The sequence below is a fragment of the Botryllus schlosseri genome, chromosome 8 (genome assembly GCF_051294905.1).
Source record: "Botryllus schlosseri isolate E-star chromosome 8, Bs_hap1, whole genome shotgun sequence".
Taxonomy (NCBI): Eukaryota; Metazoa; Chordata; class Ascidiacea; order Stolidobranchia; family Styelidae; genus Botryllus; species Botryllus schlosseri.
In genome coordinates this window covers 12,759,936-12,781,245 of record NC_137243.1, presented here as the reverse complement: position 1 = coordinate 12,781,245, position 21,310 = coordinate 12,759,936, and the positions used below count along the sequence as shown (strand labels likewise).

Sequence of the window (21,310 nt, the reverse complement as noted above, 5' to 3'; positions counted from 1 at the left end):
TGATGAGCTAATTACTAATTAAAGGTCGGCACATTCGCGCAGAGTTAGTCACGGCCTATTTCGGAAGCTGATTACGTTCAACATCTTCGCGAACCCCGGAATAAAGGCAAACTACCCCTAGTTTAGAACCACTATCTTTGAATGTATCCATACGGCCTAAACCGACTCTATGAATATGGGGTTATCATGTAATTGCGATTACAATTAGACTTATTTTTGTAAATGAATGTTATTTTTATTTATTTTTGATCGCAGATTTTGCAATGGTGGTAGTCAGCATATTAAATCCAATATACGTGCTACTAAATCGCGTAGAGAGTGGCGAGATAGTGCAGTGGTATAATCCGCGGCTGCAACACCAATGGGCGCGGGTTCGAGTCCGACCGAGGTCGACTTCCGAATTCCGATACCTAAGTGTTGGAGGTTTACCTAGGCTCCTCCTCGCCACCTCATCCGCGTCAGCGGTGTCTTACCAAAAGCCTAGAGGTGGGTCGTGCTATAAGTCGGCAGTTACGGAAAAATAAGATGAATATCGACCTGGTGTAAATGACCATAGTAGTCGACAAACACCATGGATACCCCAAAACAAACAAACAAATCGCGCGGAGCGCGAAGAAAAATTTCATGTAGCATAAATCTGTCCAAAATTAATATTGTTCATGTTGATTTACGAAAAAAATATGAGCTTACTTCAAGCCATTAAAATTCCGGACAATTAGGCATATTTCAGAAATTCCTCCCGGACGCAACTTTAACAGTGAAATTCCGGACATGTTCGGGAAACTCCGGACGTATGGCAACCCTACACTGACTGACGCATGCCAACAGCGTCAAGTAATACCGGGAACAGTCCGTCCTCTCCTCATTGCGCATACAGTTACACTCCTGACAGCACCGTAACTGCCGCACCGAGCCGGGCGAGCTCGAAGGGGTCCCAAAATTATTTCGTGAATTAGCATAAATCATGGAGTATTTTTTGAAAATTAATGCAACTTTTTCAACATTTTTTCGCGCTGCGCGCGAATTCAAGTAGATATTTATCTTTATTATTGGGTATTGGGCCATTACCGCGCCACGACCCCCCAAGACTTACAATCAAGTTTTAGGCCATATAACATGCGACCCCAAGAAGTGTGCCAGAACGATCGGCAGCGAGAAAACCTTGGCCGAAAAGGTGTATGCCCGTATGCTGACCGAAGACTTCGTCATATATACAAAATACATATAGGTTTAATTGTCCTTAGGCGCCTAAATGACTGGCGCCGAATGTTCCTGTCTTTGCAATCTGAACCTCACAAGACAAATACCATCCCGCTGGGAAAACCTTTATGCCAGTGAAGAAATACCAATCTGAAATCGTGTGCGTCTCTTAGTTTAGAAACCTGTATGGGCGATTCTATATTTTTTGATATAGCGGACTGGAAGTCACGAAATAACATCATGTAACGAAGTCATATCAACGGGTCCGCCCGCCCGAAGATGTTTAATTAATATTTACGGGCCCTCCCATTTTCAAGACACTTCACTCAGCTCTACCTGTAAATCTAATTACGTGAGTAAAGAGGACAATTAATTGATAGCATAATATATATGCAATCGCCGATCTGATTGACTGATTTTATCATAAATTATCGAAAATTTTCGCGTTTCGCGCTGCCTCACAATACAGTACAGATGATTTCGTGACAAACGCGAACAACGTGATGGGGGGGGGGGGTCGTTTTACACCCTGTGGGAGCCCAAGACCCACGTTTTGGGGGCCTGACGAGGTACTGTTTCGTTCCTGCCAACGGGTATACGCCCGAAGATGTTTAATTATATTGAGTTGTCCTACCTTTTCAAACACACCTCACTCAGCTCTACCGGTAAATCTGATTACGTGAGCAGAGAGAAGATAAAAATTGATAACAGTATATATGCAATTCCCGATCATACTGACCGATTCAATCATGAATTCTAGAAATTTTCCGCGCTTTGCGCGCATAGGCGACAAAAGCTGATTCACTAAACAAACTCCCAATGAATACGATGAATCGCTGTAAACAGCAGTGTATCGCCGGAGGGGGGTCTGGGGGGCGAAGCGAAGCCCCCAGAAGTTAGGCCTATAACCCTGTGGGGGGCCCAATACCAAAGTTTTTTTGGGGGGGCTGACGAAGTGCTGTTACGGCCATGCTCCTGATACAAGAATTGAGTTGTAATGGCACACCGGGACGCCCAAAATCTAAGATAAGTTGGCAATACTGGACGACTGTGCATCACACCGCGGGCATCAGTCCTTGTGGTGTTTTGTGCCAACACTGTTTTCTTGTGAAATACCTTGTGCATAAAAGTTCTCAAGTAGAAGCAGAACGACCTCTCAGACTTTACTATTCGCCCCGAAATCGCGAGTATTGATGGTATGAAAAGTGAATGTCATTCGTGTGGTGGCTGGAGTCGGAGTCGTGGAAAAATCCTGACTGGAGTTGGAGTTTGTGAAAATGACCCTGACTTCGACTCCAACTTCTTTGTCATGAAAACAATTGCTTTCAAAGGTAACTACTAATCTATGATAGGATTTTTATATACCTTCAATCACTGTTATTGGTACGATGCAGATCAGGGGCAACCGAACCGTGCCCACAGGCCAAATGTGGCCCGCGAGAAGGTTTTGTGTGGCCTGCGACGTAATTCTCGAAATATACTATAACATCAGGTGAAATTGCAAGGCCAACCAAAATTTGATTAGCCTGACTGCGAAATTTGATGATGGCTTTAACATCAATTTCGACGCATTGGCGTAACCGGGGGCCTGCCACATTCATCGTACCATGTTTATTTTGACTTGAAATTTTTCTTAGCACTTCACATGATTTATTGTCACATTTCTTACATTTAGCATTGGAACCCTCCTGGTAATTATACAAACGCGTTCTTTAATTTAATTGAGTCCAACGATACTCGCAATTGGGAGATAACGTGTCGTCCAACATGCAACTTCGATTGTGCGCTCAAAGCGAGATCGTTGGCGATGAAACATTTGCACAAAATGACAGAGGCATGGTCACCAAAACTGTCGATATTGCTATGTCTAAAACGTCAAGTAATCCTGTACTTGCCAAATGAGCCCATTGCTATACACAGGCACCCCAATATATCATAATCAACGTCGATATACTAGGCTACGTTACAAGATTTACCGCACAACGTGGGGTCGTCGATTACCGGCCCTATAGGCACGAATCACACTGCAGCTGAGTTTCCGCGTATTGACACTGACAGTGAAATCGAAAATACACGAGACACACTTTTCCTATTCTGTATTGCACGGCGATCACTGTCAAAAATACCAAGGCGAAATAAAATATACAGAGCACGTAAGAAAGAGTCGAAACGATGGATCGACTATATTGAAAAAATAATCATTCTTCTAGCAAGGCTTTGGTTTTAGATAGTCGGTACGGAGCTATTGCACGCGATTTGATTGTACATCACCTTGGCACATAGATACAATACAATACAGCATCGCACACATCTGAATGGAAATGTAGACGAAATGCAGTATATGCGGAGCTTCGCGAAATAGCTGATCCCTACATATACCAGGGCAGCGGAGTCGGAACAGAAATTATGGAACACTCTCGAGTCGGAGTTGGGGTAACGCATACTGGCTCGGGAGTTAAACTGCTCTGACCCAATCCCAACTACTTTAAAAATCGAACACGTTCTCAAATGTTACTGCAAAGTGACGTTACAATTCGGATGTTATCAAGTCTTCCACGTAAGCCGACCTTTACACAATTAATTTCTTTCTGTGAGCACAATTTTACAGTAAAAAATAGGCTGATTCACCGGGTAATCAAAATAATTAATAATGTATTAAACGTTTAATTTTCCAAGTCGATTTACAGGAATGTTGGATTGACAGTTCTTAATAGAAAATATTACAGTAGGAGTGTTTATTTAGACTTTAGAGCAGAGGTGGCGAATCTTTTCAGCCAACGGGCCACATGCAATTGACGAAAAATTGCGCTGGCCGCAAGCCGCGCGAATTTATTTTCAAAGTTCATAGGTCAATAATGTTGTTACTTGAGTATATTGCGGGTCTGCTGTATATCACCGGGCTCAGTTTGCAAGGACAGGACTTTCCGGCGTCTGGACATATCGATATCGAAAGTTTCGGCCTGGTTTCGGCCAACATGCGTCAATCATTATGTTGGACGAACCTCTCTCTCGACAACATATGCGGGAAGCGTGGAGAATTTTTTTACTTTAGATAAATCTACCGCAGAATATCCTACTTTATAGTAATATACGGAGATTTACCAAAAGGTGACTGCCCCATGGATCTGCACATGCTGATGCGTCGGAAATGATATCTTAGTCAACAACATCCCAAGTGTTGCGGCCACAATAATCAATTTTTTGGTTGGCCTTGCACGTTCACAATCTGGGAAATCCATTTTTAATAATATACCTAATTTTGAAAATAGTTTGCGCGCCACGGTTTGGCCGCCCCTGCTTTAGAGCGTCCGGAGACGGAGTACATAGATTCAAAATGTCCGTAGTCGGTGGTAAAGTGAACAGACTCAGCAGCCCTGCTATACACATAACACTCCAAACTATCTGCGAGGATATGACATAAAATATAATGTAATGAGGCAATTATTCCGAGCAATATTCATTCGCGTCTATCCTTGAGCTAAAAAAATCCCGACTCATCATCAAAATAGTTTCCGATAAAACCCAAAAGCAGCGTAAAAGCATCAGGCGACGGTGGGCAGAGGGTTTTCGTCGTCCGAACTTGAACAGTTGGCGCTGCTGCTGTTGTTTTTATTGCGGTTAGTCGCCGGCCCGCGATTTACGGACTCGTCCTTCGTGGACAGCCTTTCGTAACGAGGCCTGTTCCAGTCTTGCTCCTCGCCCGACGCCATCAGACTGAACAAGATTGCGCCCACCACGTACACGCCGGCGGCGATGAAGAATACTATCCTCCAGGCGGCTCTTGTTTCCTATCAAGCGGAGGTGGACAAGGTAGTCAGAGTTCTTGCTCAGGTAGAAGTAACGCCATAACTTTTAATTGATTAGAAGAAGCAGCTATTTCCAAGAAGAGTAAAACTACTTCGAGCGTAAATGGAACTTAAAAAGGTCAGAATAGTACTCGCCTACTTTTAGCAGATTAGCCTGTGGGCCTTAAAGGGGCGCTGTGCTCTAAAAATGATGTTTCAAATTGCACCGCAGATCGAAGAAAATATCTTTGGCCGCAGCCATTAAATGGATTTTGCGTAAGACCAACTGACGCGGCTGCGCGTCATCGTTTCTTAACCCGTTGCGAAATTTCTGAAGCGATATCTTCACCGTCGCACTTGCTCACACAACCTTCACGTATATTGCAGCTCAAATTCTTCATGTAGTATATGGTAAACATATGCTGCGACGCTCGGTTTGCTTCCACGTGATACAACAGCACGGACTCTCAATGCCACTTGCAACATATGCATAATCACTGTACGGTATACTGTCGAGGCTCTGTTGTACACTACCCGTGCACTGCTGTGCAAATTCCGTCTGATCGAATGGGGAATTAATATAGATGTCATGTATAATTTGACAATATATTAACGAATGCACAATTCACAAGAATGATATAACGAAGGTGGTGCCTATCGTGCCTCATTATAATGGATGTAAATGATAGCATTTTTGTAATGCTTACGTTACAGTACTGCGACAATACTTATTGGCCAAGAACGTTCGGTGGCTGTGACTTCATCCGGATAATTCCCGGTAGACGCCTGTTTCTAATATTTATGGCGAATTTGAATGTGTCCTTGAGAATGTTCATTGTTTAATCGTGGCTAGTGTCAGATCATAGGACATTAGCACGGCACAACACAGTACCTGTAGCGTACAACCGAGCCTCGACCAGTATGTTGATTATACAAATGCATACATATGTTGCAAGTGGCATTGAGAGTCCGTGCTGTTGTATCACGTGGAAGCAAAATGAGCGCGACAGCATATGTTTACCGCATACTACATAAAGAAATTGAGTTACAATATGGAGGTAGCGTCGAGCAAGTGCGACGGTGAAGATATCGCGCCTGAAATTTCGCAACGGGTTAAGAAACTCGGTAGCTGGAGCAGAATGGGTCTTATGCAAAATGTCTTCAATTGCAGCTCCATCACGATGGCTTTCTGAAGAAAATGGCCGCGGCCAAAAATCTTTTTCAATCTGCGCTTCAATTTGAGACCACGTCATTTTTAGAGCGCAGTGCCCCTTTAACCGGGGTTTGCTGAGCCAGTCCCAGGGATTTGGCGGAGGTCAAGTCACGCATTCAACTGATTCTTTATAATCACCTTGTTTTGTGTGAAAATCATGTTTCAATGATTTTGTTCTTCCACCACTGTTGTTTATGTGCAGTTCATTTTGTGCAACAGTATTCTGTAGTAATTAATGTATTAGATGTGAAATATGGTAGGTGTATATTAGGGTTGCCATACGTCCGGAATTTCACTGTTGAAAGTAGCGACCGGGAGGAATTTCTAAAATATGCCAAATGTCCGGAATTTTGAAGACTTGACGTAGGCTCATAATTTTTTCGTAAATCAACATAAAAACATTATTTTTGGGAACATCTATGCTGATGCATGATATTTTTCTTCATGCTTTGCGCGATTTACCATCACATTTATTGATTTTATTATGGGGACTACCACCCCTGCCAAAACTGCAATAAAATATAAATAAAAACAACCTTCATTAACTGGAATAAGTCTAATTGTAATCGCAATTATACGAGAACGGTATATTCCCAGAGATCGTTAAGGCCGTTAAAATGCTTTCTTCAAAGATAGCGGTTCCAAACGTTGGGTCGTTTGCCTTTATTCCGGGGTTTCGCGAATATGTTGAACGTAATCAGCTTCCAAAATAGTCCGTGAGTAAGTCTGGGCAAAGGTGCTGACTTCTTTTAGTTATCAGCTCGTCAAATTTTGATCTGGGCCACGGAACATTTTCGAATTGGAGATGGAGTCGCGACCATAAATGGTTGGGCACCACTGGATGTGGGGTGTTTATAAAGCTCCGTGGTGCGCACGGGCAAAACGCTGATAAACAATCTTATCGGTGGGACATGAACAATTGAACATGACTTAACAATGTACAATTACGCTCCCTGTATTTCCGACATCATCATCATCCACCAGCTCTACCCCTAACTCTGATCATGTGGGACGAGAGTAGTAACTATATAGTAATATATGGAACAACCAATATTACTGACAGAAATAATTCAAAAAATTTAACGACCAGATGCATATAGAACACACAACACACAGCCACATACTCCTGAACCGGATCGTGACCACCTCTGGTCTATGAGCGAAGCTTTGCTAGTGTGACGTCACAACTCACTTTGAAATCCACAAGTGGGCGATAAAGAGTGTCCGGAATTTGGGTCACAGAAATAAGGTAACCCTAGTTTATATGTGTGTGACTTGGTGTAGCCGAACTCAACACGTACGTCGTACATATGATTCGTGATGATACACCCGTCTTGGCCTTCATTGCCTGTCAGTAATTTCGGGCGGTCCATAGGCGAATTACGGCCGCTGTGTGCAGTGGTGTATGCAGGGGAGTTTGGGGCTCAAAATCGAAACACAGTCCTTTTGAAAAGCCAATTTCAACTCCAATATACATTAGCCAATTTGTAATCAAGCAATTGGTATCGCACTTTTGTGTTTCGAACGAACAATACGATGGAACTTCCCAAGGTGAAGCCTATAGCATTTCTGAATTTGTCCCTGAAAGTCAACAGCAGACGTCGCACTGATCTAAGCAGTGAATATTCATTATAATCGTTTTGTTTGAAAATAGTGTTTTAATGGTTTTTTTCTTTTAACACAGTTGTTGATGCACAAGTCATCTTGTGCAACAGTATTCTATTGTAATGTTAGATGCGTAATGTGGCAGAATTTTGTTTCCACAACTCGGCAAACGATTGCATAGTTCACAGAAGGCCTGCAGATTAGCACAAGGTTCTGCTCTAGATTGGGCGAGACACCACAGCTACTTACGTTTTCGCCTGTCAACTTTTGCACGACGAGCGGCGATACGAAGCCGGGTATCGTGGCTACAGTGTTGGTGATGCCCATCAAAATACCAGCGTATCTGTTGGCAGAAATAGAAGCTGTTCGTGACACAGCGCTTACACTCGACACAATGCACTGTCCATTTCACTCTCACAAGTCACGCCGTTTCGTATTTACAATCTAGAGCTAGAGTGATGGCTGTCAAGGTCTGGAGTTTCTGAACAAGTTAAGAAATGTTGCAAGCACTCGGCAACGAAATTTTCAGGTGACTCTCCAGGGCTGGTCAAAGCAGTTGATGTTGGTAGCCGAGTACGAATAGATGTTCAAACATGCGCGAATTTTTACTCAATTACAAGTTGAAGTAAAAATTTCTGCGACGCGTCAAATCTACTTCGAGCGGAAGTAGAAAAACAAGGTCTGAGAAGTACTACAGGAAGTAGTTTAAAAAAGTAGAATTGGTCAATGGGTGGCCCACTTTCGCACCGGCAGCTACTTCTAGAATTGCAGCACTAGTCTCCGAGACTGACGTAAAATGACTTATGATAGTTGGTGCCGGTTGTTATGCCAGTTTTGCCCCCAAGAATGACGTAACGTGTCAGAAAACGACATTTTACCTCTACTACAAACTAAGTAGTTTTACCTCAAAAGTAAAAGTAGCATTACCGGTATTTCAAAAGCATAACCGCCTGGGTGGTAATGCAAGCAGGTAAAACCTACCAGAGTACTCCAAAAAAGTATAAGTGTTTCGTTACTGTTTGCGGAATGCGGAGTAGGCAGCAGAGTCGGAGTATCGATTCCAAATAGAACGGACTCACCATTCAGAGGGGAGGGGGGTTAGCGCGGAACATTGTGTGACCCCCCAGCAGCGGGCCATAAAAGTGTAACCCGCGAGTGACAGGATGACAATACTTGCTTGTCGCAGACTTTTCGCTATCCTCATCTACTCCAAGTAGTTGTAACGTGCCCTGAAAATAGCTACTTCCGCTCGAAAACAAGCAGAAATGGTGTGGCATTACCCCAACCTCTATTCCGCTACTAACGATAAATGCTTTGACCGCCTCTGCTAATATCAACGTCGGCAAATTACGACAGCCAGAAACATCGACCAAGCGTAGTCGACTGCTGCACGCGTTACCTCGAAGCGATATCGATATGGTTGGAATTGTATCCGGAGAAGGTGCATCCGTTGAACATAGTGGCGATGCAGATAAAAGCGACCGTCTGCATGTTGTCGCAGCCGGTGTAGCCAGCGGCAATTAAAAATACGGCCGGCCCGAGCAGACCTGGAACGATATCGAGTAATCACGGAGGTGGTCAGCAACGAAGTAATACTACTACCGTCATTTTCAGAATAAAGTGCGCCCCCATGTATAATACGCACCCTTAAAATGGCGTGTAAATTCTGGGAAAAAGCCTGCACCCATGTATAGTACGCACCCTGCATTTGCAGTTCATGAATAGTTATGTTTTAGTATTCGATGTCACTGTTGAACAATCATGACATAACCATCGCTAATCATTATACACTTAACGGCATTGTCTCAAAACGATAGTAGATAGCAGCCAAAGCCTGCGAGGTCCGCGACGCGAAAGTTCAGGCCAACGACCAATGTTCCCTCTAATTTTTCACGAGTCTGCGCAAATACGCCAACTCACTGCGCAGGCCCTTGGACAACAGTGCGCAACCAGGCCCCCCCATAGGGTGATAAACCGAACTTCTGGGGGGCTTCGCCCCCCAGACCCCCCTCGGGCTGCACGCTTTCCCCCGCTACTAATCATCTGTGTCTGGTATTCGTTTAGTGGGCGTTCCAACTAAACGCGCGAAGCGCTAAAATTTTCTATAATTCATGATCAAATCGGTCAATATCATCGAGAAATGCATATATTGCTATCAATTTTAATCCTGTCTCTGCTCACGTAATCACATTTACAGGTAAAGCTGATCGAGTGAGATGTGTTAGTAGTATAATTGCTCGCTCGTGAAGCGTAAAATACCGGAAGTCAAGAATGTTGCATTTCGAAGCCAGAAACGCAGCATTTTGAGCTAGCTAGCAGTCGAAAATCAGCCTATGGAGCTTCGGAAAAGCGTCATTGTGGTGCTTCATGGACGTGCATTGTGTATTTCGTGGAACTAATTACACTGTATATCGTGCATATTGTTGATTTTCCACGATCGGTTTTGAAAACAGGTGTTTTTAATGTGTAGTGACCTACATATTCCGCGGGGACAAATGACTATGGTATCCTGTCCACTGAATCACTATAGTGGTTATATCGCGAATTGTTTCCCGTGGAACAGGTTGGTCTAGAACAGGGGTCGCCAACTCAAAATAGGTCGCGGGCCACTTTTCCAAATTCCTGGAGGCCGCGGGCCGCATGACATCAATATCGATATAAAAGTAGGCAACGCAGTTCAACAACCACGTCTGATAACTCTACGTTATTACAACGCTGTGCTTTCTAACATAGGCGACGGTTATAGTCACCACAAAAGAACTAATATTTTATTGAACAAACACAAATACAACAAAAAGTATCATGATCATCAATGTCATTATATTTTGGACTATGAGCTGTACACGATACCTGACAATGACAACACTCTTTAGCCGCTAAAACAGGGGTGGCCAACATTTTTGTAATTCACGGCCGCATTTCGCGTACTCATGTAGCCTGCGGCCGCATACCGGTGGTTAGTCGTGATAAACTAGCTGGGGCCAAATACCCACGTTATCATGTCCATGTCCATTGCCGGTACACTCCGAACTAATCTATATGCACATATCGGCTTACTATGCGCACCAAATCGTTAGTAGTTATGTTGTAAAGAGCCACAGAGAACCAATCTGTAGTCGCGCGAAGCGCGAAAAATTTTTCATGTTCATGAGTGAATTTCGTCAATAAATATTAGTATAGTTTCACATATTACTATAAAATATTTATCCTTTCTCGGCCAATGTGATCAGATTCCCAGATACAGCTGAGGCAGGGGGTATCTGCGAAAACTTAGGGTTGTTATTACAAGTGTCGACAGCCGCATAATATTCCTTCTACTGCTGCAGATTGGCCACCCATGGATTGAAGAATCAATATTGGGGTTAGCTATACACGGTAGGCCTACTTGCTAGACAACTATCTCCTCGTAAAGCATGGTCTTTTGGAGCGCCCGAAGTCGTTTTGCAGGCGTCTCGGTCTTGGCAGTGGTGGGCCATTGCACGTCAAGGCAATATGCCCATTCGTACCAGCAAATTCTTCATCCATGGAATGATATTACCATGCCGAAGCCGTATCAACTAGTGAGTAATAGTGATAGTGGGCACATAGAATGGCTCACTTTGAAAAACAACAACATTATGTTTCAACTGAAATCAATTTTAGCGTTTCAACATGATTTACTAAGCGTTTTTCTGAATTTTTTTCAAATCAGGTCGCGGGCCGCAAAATAGGACCTCGCGGGCCGCGTGTTGGAGACCCCTGGTCTAGAAGCAATCCGTGAGCGTACACAATACGAACCAAATACAACCGCTCAGCGCAAAACTGACTCACTGTGTTAAGTATATCACGAATCACAGATGTATACATTTAATGTGTTTATTAGGCACCTGTAATCAAGCTCTTTACAAAAACACGAACAATTTTATCATTCTCACATTTTTTATCACCAAAATAATTTAGATACTGTTCAGTTGAAAAACCTTGACATCTTTTAATTAAATATGAAATACAATGATCAGTGCACATATCAGATTTTTTACTTTGAAGCTGTTGCCTGGTAACGGTGAAGTCCTCTGGACCTAGAAACTCGACTATCTGAGGTTTTAGGGGTGGGATCATAACCGTGTTAGCTTTAAACACGCTTCTACTATATATGTGTAGATTTCGCGCCCCCTTATCGCCATATCACAAAACGCAACCAGCATGCTATAGCCAACCTAACGGATAGTTTGGTGGCATGGGAGGTTACGACTATTGATGAGAGATTTTTAAATATGAAATTCATACTAAAATACAGAGCTATAATTATGAATTGGAAGTAAATCGCGCAGAGCGCGAGAAAATTTTTCTGTTGAGCTCAGCGTCGCGATCCCCTTCAGATGCTTTCATGACCTCAAGGGGCACGGGTCCCCCAGGTTGAGACCCACTGCCTTAGAATTATCATGGTGAAATATAGCCTACTAAGAATAAGTTTAATCAAGTCCCCGCATTAATTCGATTTTTAGTACGCATTTTATCAATATCTTAGTAAGTTTCTTCAGACTCTCGCGGGCCGCACAGTCTAGATATCCCTGAAAGAAGGTTTGGTTACTTCTTGTGACTTTAATTGTAACGGTATAATTTGCTACTTTGACTTTACTTTGAATCTGGATTAGGCATGTGAGGTACGTATAGGCTGCGTAATCGCAGCATGTTAACGAATGGGCTTGATAGTAAACGAATTTCAGCTTCAATTTATACATCCTATGGTTTTAGTCCATACACAGCAACATTAAAAAGTAGGTTTTATATTTTCAATTTCAAGCAACCTTTCGCGGGCCGTACAGAATAGCTCCGCTGGCCGAATTTGGCCCGCGGGTCGCACTTTGCTCAGGCCTGGTATAGGGTATCTTGGGTTTGGAGAGGTGAATAAGACTTTAGATTAGTTCATCATCTCCCATCAACTACTACCATATGCATCGTAGTGCTCCGACAAGGCAAAAGTTCGTTTAATCCTGAAAGTCGTCATTTTGTGGCTATTTCCCTGAAAAATTGCGTTAAATAATCCCCAAAGGCAACACGCTTTCAATATCAAATACTGCCCCTCAATATCCCCTCTAATTTTTCACGAGTCTGCGCACACTCAACAACTCACTGGCGCGGTCCCTCGGAAAACAGTGCGTAACGACAGAAAAAAAGGTCATCACTTCGGCTTTCTTGTGCGCGGGATACGTTTTTCTGTGCGCGGAGACTTCGTCAGCAGTGCGCGGCCGCGCACGCGCGCAGCTTAAAGGGAACATTGCCAACGACGATATTTTGCGCACGAGGCCTATTATAGATGCGATTGCCCAGGCAAACAATTATGTTGTGCGCACCAGGCCTGTTGGAGATGCGACTAGAGTGTTTAGGCCAGCGATTACATCCTGCGCACATGGCGTGTTGTTAATGCGATTGTTCAGGCCTGTCGTTGACGCGATAAATTAGTGAGCATTGCCGCGTGCGCGTACAGCAATCCAATGACTTAATTGCGCTCGTACAAACGGCAAACCAACTCAGCTGAAGATCGCTTGCTGTTGTACATCGCAGACGCTAATTGGCAACACGTGGTATCGCGTAACACTGATAATACGAATTACAGGGCGAGGGCATGATGTCTGAATGTGATGCGCGATTAAAATAAACATGAAGAAAGGGTGATTTCAAGTTATGCTTCGAGGGAGACTTTTTTTAAGGAGTGTTGTACCCATGCATAATACGCACCCTCGATTTTAGGCCAAAGAATCGGGAAAATTTTGCGCATTATACATGGAAAATTACGGTATTTCCTAGTACTAAAGTAGATTTTACCTACTTACAATACTTACCTGCTTACTCACAGCACTAGCTACTCCTGCTTGTAATTTGGTGTAAATTTACAGTATCACTTTTACTTTATTTCAGTAGCAACGACAACTACTTTGACCACCCCTTAGAAGTTACTTTGGATATGAGAAATCTTCCCTGAGGCGGGCAGGTTGACAACATCGTGAAAATCGATCTAGCAGCAATATTATAATTATTATGGATGCAAGATGTATTTGAGCGGGACGCATTGCAGCATCTCATTTTGAAGACATTACTGGCATTTACACAATGCTGGGACCTACCTACGGTGTTAAAAAGCTTCCTCGTTTGAGTCGTATTGAGTATGCCGCGCTCTCGTAAAAGATCGGCGACGAATCCGGATACATTGATGGAAGCCCACATCACAAAATACGGAAGAGCTGATATTAGTCCATTCTGTATTACAACAAATGCTCCATTACATAATAGTTCCTAAGTACTAAAAAGCCGACTAATTTAATTTGGTCAACTGCCGTGTGTTATCTTCTCTCAAAATTCAGAGGCAGTCAGTTTCAGTAACAAAGTAATTCTACTTGTTCAGAGCACTGAAGTAGGATTTGCCTGCTTACACTACTCAGTCAAGTGGTTATGTTTCAAGAGTAGCTTTACTTCCTCTGAAGAGTATTTTTGGCGGAGCCACTTTTTTCAGATTTTGGTTCTCGTAAAGTGGAAAGTAGACTTGGGGTATATTTTTATCACCTTTGTGAGTAAAATCGTCAATGCAACTGTGCAAAGTAATCCCTGTACCAACGGAATGGAATTTATGTTCGAAAACAGCACCTACTTGTGGTGTCATTAGTCATTTTACGTTAGTCACGAAGATGCACCCTGCAATTTCATCAGTAATCTCCTCCGATTTACTGCCAGAAATACGAAACCCCTTGACCAAATCTACTTTTACAAAATACTTGCTTGATTACTTTTCAGACATTCGCGATTTGTTTCCACTCAAAGTACTTTTGACATGTCTCGGTAATTGTTACTTCCACTTTTACTTGAGTACAAACATGCCTATTTTAACTACCTCTGACAAAATTCCAGATTTTAGCATATTTCCACTATACATTGTCCATTGGCAAATGAAATAGCCCAGGACAGTAGCGTCAAATATAATTTGCGTATGTAAGGAATGCTGCACTAGTCGACTAATAATATTGTAGTAAAAGTGCTCGCACTGCCGGGTATCGGCTGCAAACAGATACATCGTGCCTGCTTCAGAATTTGAAAAAAGGTCGTCACCTGTGTCATGTCAAACCGCAGAACGTACTTGAGGTACATCGGCAAGCATGTGAGAAGAGTGTAAAATCCCCAGTTGTTGGCGAAGTGCGCGCAAACAATTCCCCACAACGGTACGCTCGTTAAAATGTCTTTCCACGGTATATCAGACATTGAAGTCCGTTCCTGATACGCAACGGATCAAAGTATTGAATTTCAGGAAATCAGGTCCGATCATGATTCATACCATGCGAGTTGATAATTCAGTGGTCGGGAACCTTTTTTGTCGAAAGAGCCGTATTGGTCCTATTTTTTGATTTCAACTCCCAAAGAGCCATACATGTCAATCAACTGTTATGTCACAATTGAAATTCGGTGACGTCATTGTAGCACTAATTCGAATTATAAGGGATTCGTCGTGTGCGTCACATTTTCTCTGTAAAAACTCGGATTAATCATGCTGGTTGCCTTATTTCAGCTTGATCTTTAAACTTGTGTTACGAGAACTAAGTTTGTCGTTTTCTCCTTTAAATGTGAGAACACATGATCACATGCTTAGGTAGGTGGAGCCAAATATGTTTACTACAGTATTATATATCCATACCCACTCTTAGTTGTAATACATCAGCGACGTCAGGGGAAGCAAGTGGGGCGGTACCTCGCCTTTCGTCTGGATGAGTAAACGAAATTTGTGAAACGTTCAATTACTATTGCTATATTTTATCGATTTTCAGTTCATGAATGACAAGATTATGATCATTTTTCTCCGAAAATCACACAATTTGCGTATTTATTGCTCGGAAATATATCGCGAAACGAGAGACAGACCTACGGACGGGCCAAGCTTCGCCATTGGTAAACAATTCATCGAAAATAGCTTTCAATTTATTGTTATTGTTATTGATGTCGAATTCTCAAATCTCAAAGAATTCGGCAGTAACATATAACGTTGCGCTGCACGCCTACATTTTATCGCCGGTACTAGAGAGCTACTTACCATCCAAGAACGTGGATAGCTATGGCGTTGTTTGTAATTCGAGTTTGTTATTGTGAATGTACCGTGCACGCCAGCTCATTTCGTACCGTAGATCAGGAAGACAATGCGTATTTGAAAACTGCCTTGTCATATGAGCGTCGCCATGACTGCTGTTCTCTCTGATCAATCAACGGCTCGTTCAATTCAAGATTTCGAGTAGGTTACACCAAATTGGCGAGTGATATTGGTCGCTGGCGCGGCAGCAACTTGAATTTGAGGATTTTGAAAGAGGGGTCCGAACCCCTAAACCTGAATACGGATTGCCTTAGCCTCTCAACGACATGTTCATACTGTCACGAGAATAATTATTCTGCCAGTGATGAAAATTTACTAAAAAGTAGCTGCAATATTGATCAATTCAATACAAAAAATAAATATTTGGCAAAGAGCCATACCGGTATCTTATACCCAAAAGAGCCATATATGGCTCGCGAGCCATAGGTTCCCGTCCACTGGGATAATTGATTAATGTCGACATCATCTACCAGACTGTGAACATGTGTGTGTGTGTGACATTTATCAAACTGTGAAGATTACAAGTTCCCCTTCAAAGGAAGAGATGGCTACAACTCACACACAGTACCATTTACCATTCCCCGGTTCACATCAGCGCTGATGAAATTATGCTAGTGTCTGCATATAGACATGCATTACAATATGTTGTAATTGTCAACACCGCGCACCTTGGATAAGTTGCTTTGCGATAAAATAAGGTAACAAAAATAAATTCAAGGGTCAGTCATTTTAGTCAAGCTTCATTGGAGAACAATAACATGGAGCAATGAATTTCCAAATAGTTTATTTCTTCATCCGGAATAGGTTAAATTTTTGACTTTGTAATTTCAATCATCAAGGTTATAATTTTTGGAGATCCGGCTTACTACTACGGCATCTGTATTTGAATGCCATCCCCAAGTAACTTAGTTTATAGTTGAGTTAATCAATACTTGTAGTGTTATCAAGTTAGTCGGTTACATTTCCCAAATTTACAAGTCTGACAATTACCGCATGGTAGATGACATCCGTCAATATGCATATAGCATATCGGAAGCGAATTGCATTAAAAAATGTTTAGTCGCATTACAAATTAATGCTGTACGACATTAAATTTTTTCCAATCAATTGCAAAGGTGTGTTGTTGCCGTGTTATAAACAATTCAGGCTGCGCCTGATGCAGTATATTAATAGAATCAAATGTTTGCTCAATACATATGCAAGCACAACACTTCTCAAGTTTCAGCGACAAAATGTAGTCATGTGACCATGCAATCTGATGATCAGTTTGTTTGAACTCAATTGTCAAATAATACGAGAACGAATAATAGCTGGTCAACACAACGGATTGTGCAAACGATTGGACAATTGCCACATGAAATATTCAGAATGCATGACACATAAGAGTAATACGGGGTATTGCGATTTGATTACAAAGCACCAAGCGTAAGCTTATTTCTTGTGATTGTGCTAAATGAATAATGACTTTTCACCATCAATCTGAAGTAGGTATTAGAAAAGAAACTATGTCAAGTGACAGATAGGTGGTGGAGTGCTCTTGAAAATCGATATCGAGGTCACACAGAGGACCAATTTTCTCACCAAAACCTCTGTATTTTTCCACCATACCTGAGACACTTGACTCTCGATGTATTCCAATTCTGCGCTACTAATTCTAGGATGATCGCGAGGCCTGTTATGAATGAGAATGGTCCACATGACACACCAGACCAGCGCGACACTGCCTGGAAATAGACAATTGAATACGGTGAAACTTGAAAATTCAAACGCTGGAGGACATAGCTTATGTAGGCCTAGTGTTGGGATTGGCATATTTTGTCTCGCAAATGACAGGTCGAATAATATATTCATATTGAAATGAACCCGAACATTTTCGGCTGACACTCGTCAGGGGTAATCGTCAGCAACTAGTAGAGAATTCAAAAGAACAGCCTTTATCAACAATCGTAACACAAAATATGACGTCACCGGCACGAAATGTCGAATACGAGAGCGTTCAATGTACTATTTTTAGATGATACACGAACTCTTTTGATGACACAGCCTTGGCTGGTGTATTTTGATAAAAGTCGACTCCAAGGCACACAGATGAAAGTGTGAGGACCCTTTCCAATGACAGGTCGTTAAACTAGACAGAGAGACGCAATCGACAGGATATAGGAAAATGTGTGAATTGGTCTGTTTGAGTCGGTCATAAAGAAGTTGCAGAAATTGTGCGCATACTGTGCAACCATTGCACCCGACTAACAATCTCATAACACTCCAAGCCTTTAGCAAGAATCCAAATTTTTTCTAAGGAGTAGTGAGGAATAGATGATTTTCAGAAATCAATTTTTGGTAAACACATTACTAGATTGCACACTGGAAACTTTGATGACATGATATCAAACAAATACCACTGACCAGATGAATTTTCGTAAATCTTAACTGCCAAATTAATGATTGCAAACGCAATCCAAGAACTGTACACATGTGAATTCTGAAAAAATACCCCCTCTAACACACAGACAGGGATAATAGCAAACAGTCATTCTCAAAGAATAACAAAACAACTTACCAAATAAATAAAATACAGATGGCCATCCGCCAAGAAAATCCGACGCACACAAGATGCCTGATATCGGCTGAGCGATAAAGGTGCCGAAGTGACAGCCGGCATATCCGAGAGACACCAAACGGCTTCTTTCCAACGGTGGCACCCATACTCCCCACATCGCATGCATTGCCGGAAATGTGACTCCCTACGGAACGATAAATATATCACAAATGCAACGCAACTCAGTGGCTGAGGGTTCCATGCAGTCAAAACTACTCAAGTAGATGTAGAAAATGAAGGTCGACAGTACTCAAGTATTTAGTTTAAAAAATTACATTTAGATGATGGGTCACATACTTTTAGTAACAAATGATACCACAAATAGCTGCAGTTTTCGAAAATATATTCAGCGACTGCGAGACAGGGCTGTTTTGCCCAGTTGTTAGTACAGTTTCACTCATAAAAGTGGTGCAAAGATATACATAAAACACTTACTACTTCACAAAACCAAAAGTTTAAGCAGGAAGTACTTAAACGGAAAAACTGTGAATTAGAAGTAATTTAGAAAATTAACGACTTGGGTATGTATTGCAGGTAGGCAAAACTATTTGAGTGATACAAAAAGTAGAAGTACTGCGCTTCGTTACTGACCACCCCTGGTCACAATACAATTGTGCCACCTAAATCCTACATTTCTTGTCCATATTCACCGTAATGCGAACATTACACCACAACATCGTGCAGTTTTTAAAAGCTCTGTAATTCCCACAATCACGCGTAAGTGTAACTAAGGTGAAGTTAAATTTGTGCTTCAGATATTTGATATGAGTCTGATAAAAAATTTCACACCTCACCAAGCCCTTCAATTACTCTTGTCGCAATGAGAAGAGCAAAACTTGTTCTGGCTGCGATAGGAGTTAATAAAGTGAACAGGGTGGTGCACAATATCCCACATCCAAACAGCCATTTTCCTCCATACCTGTAGAAAAAATATTGTTGAAATTGTAAAATAAAAAAGGAATCGTGCAACCAGATCTTTCCAGTATAACTTGCACAGAGGTTGACGAAGTAGGCTATACTGGCTGAAGATGTGTTATATTAATACAAATCAGCAGACTTGTAGCAATCTAAATCACATACCTAGATGCCAAATATCCTCCTAGGACCTGTGTGCATATATATCCATAGAAAAATGCGCCAAGAATTAGACCTTTTTCAGAAGATGTCCAATTGAACTCTCCGGGCTGAGAATGCAGAGGTTAGTGTTCGTTATAGGAAACTTATCACATAATGTATATCCTTACTTTAGAAGTCTTGTTAGCGGAAGCACTTGGGCATTCGTCGGAGTACTTGTGACCATCGTCTGTGGTGTTTGCCATTGAAACAATAGCCACACTCAGATTGACACGCAACGCATACACATTGAAGAATCCAAAGAAGGCCATGTATGCAAGGCAGTAACGTGTGGAAGACCATACTGGAACTGAATAAGAAATGTATTTACTGATAAGCAGAGTTCAACACTTGGATGAATCAGAACTGAGTCTAGCGCTCATTCTTCTAGAAAACAATAGAATAAGGGGAACACTGGTTTGTGATGGTCGCCTTGTTGTGGATAGGAGAGTACACTAGAGCCGCAGGACTTACCATTGGCGGGAACTCCTTCTGGCTTTTTCTGAATATTGGTAGCTGAGCCATTGGACCTCCATCCTGATGTTTTATCTTCATTCATACTTGAGATATGTGCTTGTTGAACTACTTGAATGAAAAGCAACCCATTCGCGCGTAGGATAGGCCACAGCAAATGCCTGGCATTAAGCTATCCACAACAAAACAAGCCAACCAAACCAATCGTGCGCCTTCGTACTTTGCACCAGCTCCAGCTGAGCAGCTGTTTGATTGACATGTTTTTCTACAACTATAGTGCGGTGCAAGCGCGACGCCTACCGGAGCTCAGTCAGTCATATCATAGCAATTTACAACGTTCTAAATTGCTATGGTCATATATTGATATTGTTATTGATTCAAAACACCACAAGATTGCGATATAATCAAAACATAGGAGCAGGGTTGTAACCAAGTCACATGGTTCCGAGTCACGAGTCAATCTTACTTTTGTGGTTTTGACTCGAGTCATTTTCAATTCATCAATTGAGTCGAGTCCGAGTCCAAGTCCCCGTTCAAAGGGTCAAGTCCGAGTCATAGTGTTATGACTCGAGTCCGAGTCCAAGTCACAGTATTGAAGTCATGTTCATCCCATGTTTTCAATCCTGCTTGGGTGATATCGAATTCCTTGCTCGCCAAACATGCTTATTTTGTCCCTGTCAGAATCTTGGCACATGCTCATTTAGGTAGATTACAGACAGTTCCTGGCCTCATTTACCGATACTACAGATAGACGAGACAGGCCGTCAATATGATAACTTTACTAATCTTAGAACTTCAAATCAAATATCTGTCTTGTCAGTCTGATACATCACAAATACAAGCATTCAGTTTTTATTACGAGCACATCGACGACAGCTCACAAATAGCTGATTGAGAACCAACGAATTCAAGTCTACATAATATCTGATAGAGAACCTACGAATTCTACTTGAATGTGGACACTGGACATGCTCGACGACTGTCGGACAGCCGGCGAGATTCTGATCCAAATTTTAGGTCCGGCGTATTTGATCGCGATGATGATCTATTTTGTCGACCATATGGTAGTTGGACGACGTGGACGCGCATGTGTTGTAGGCCTAGTGTGGAACATTATCTCGCCGGCTATCCGGCAGTCACCGAGCATGTCCAATATTGTCCATATTCAAATATAAATACAAACAATTTCTACTGAATCAATATTAGTCAGCCCTCTA

General features: G+C 42.2%; 1 protein-coding gene across 1 annotated transcript; it reads right to left on the bottom strand.

Annotated features, from left to right (window-relative positions):
* Positions 1–3,281: 3,281 nt before the first annotated feature.
* LOC145445640 (sialin-like) lies at positions 3,282–20,342 on the bottom strand. The gene is made up of 11 exons (XM_080323843.1): positions 20,094–20,342; positions 19,751–19,929; positions 19,587–19,690; positions 19,296–19,425; positions 18,468–18,651; positions 17,519–17,634; positions 14,884–15,045; positions 13,908–14,040; positions 9,203–9,350; positions 8,053–8,146; positions 3,282–4,988 (listed from the first exon to the last, which is right to left on the bottom strand). Exons 1-11 carry the CDS (start codon positions 20,176–20,178, stop codon positions 4,743–4,745), a joined length of 1,581 nt encoding a protein of 526 aa, XP_080179969.1. The 5' UTR covers positions 20,179–20,342; the 3' UTR covers positions 3,282–4,742.
* Between the last annotated feature and the right edge of the window lie 968 nt (positions 20,343–21,310).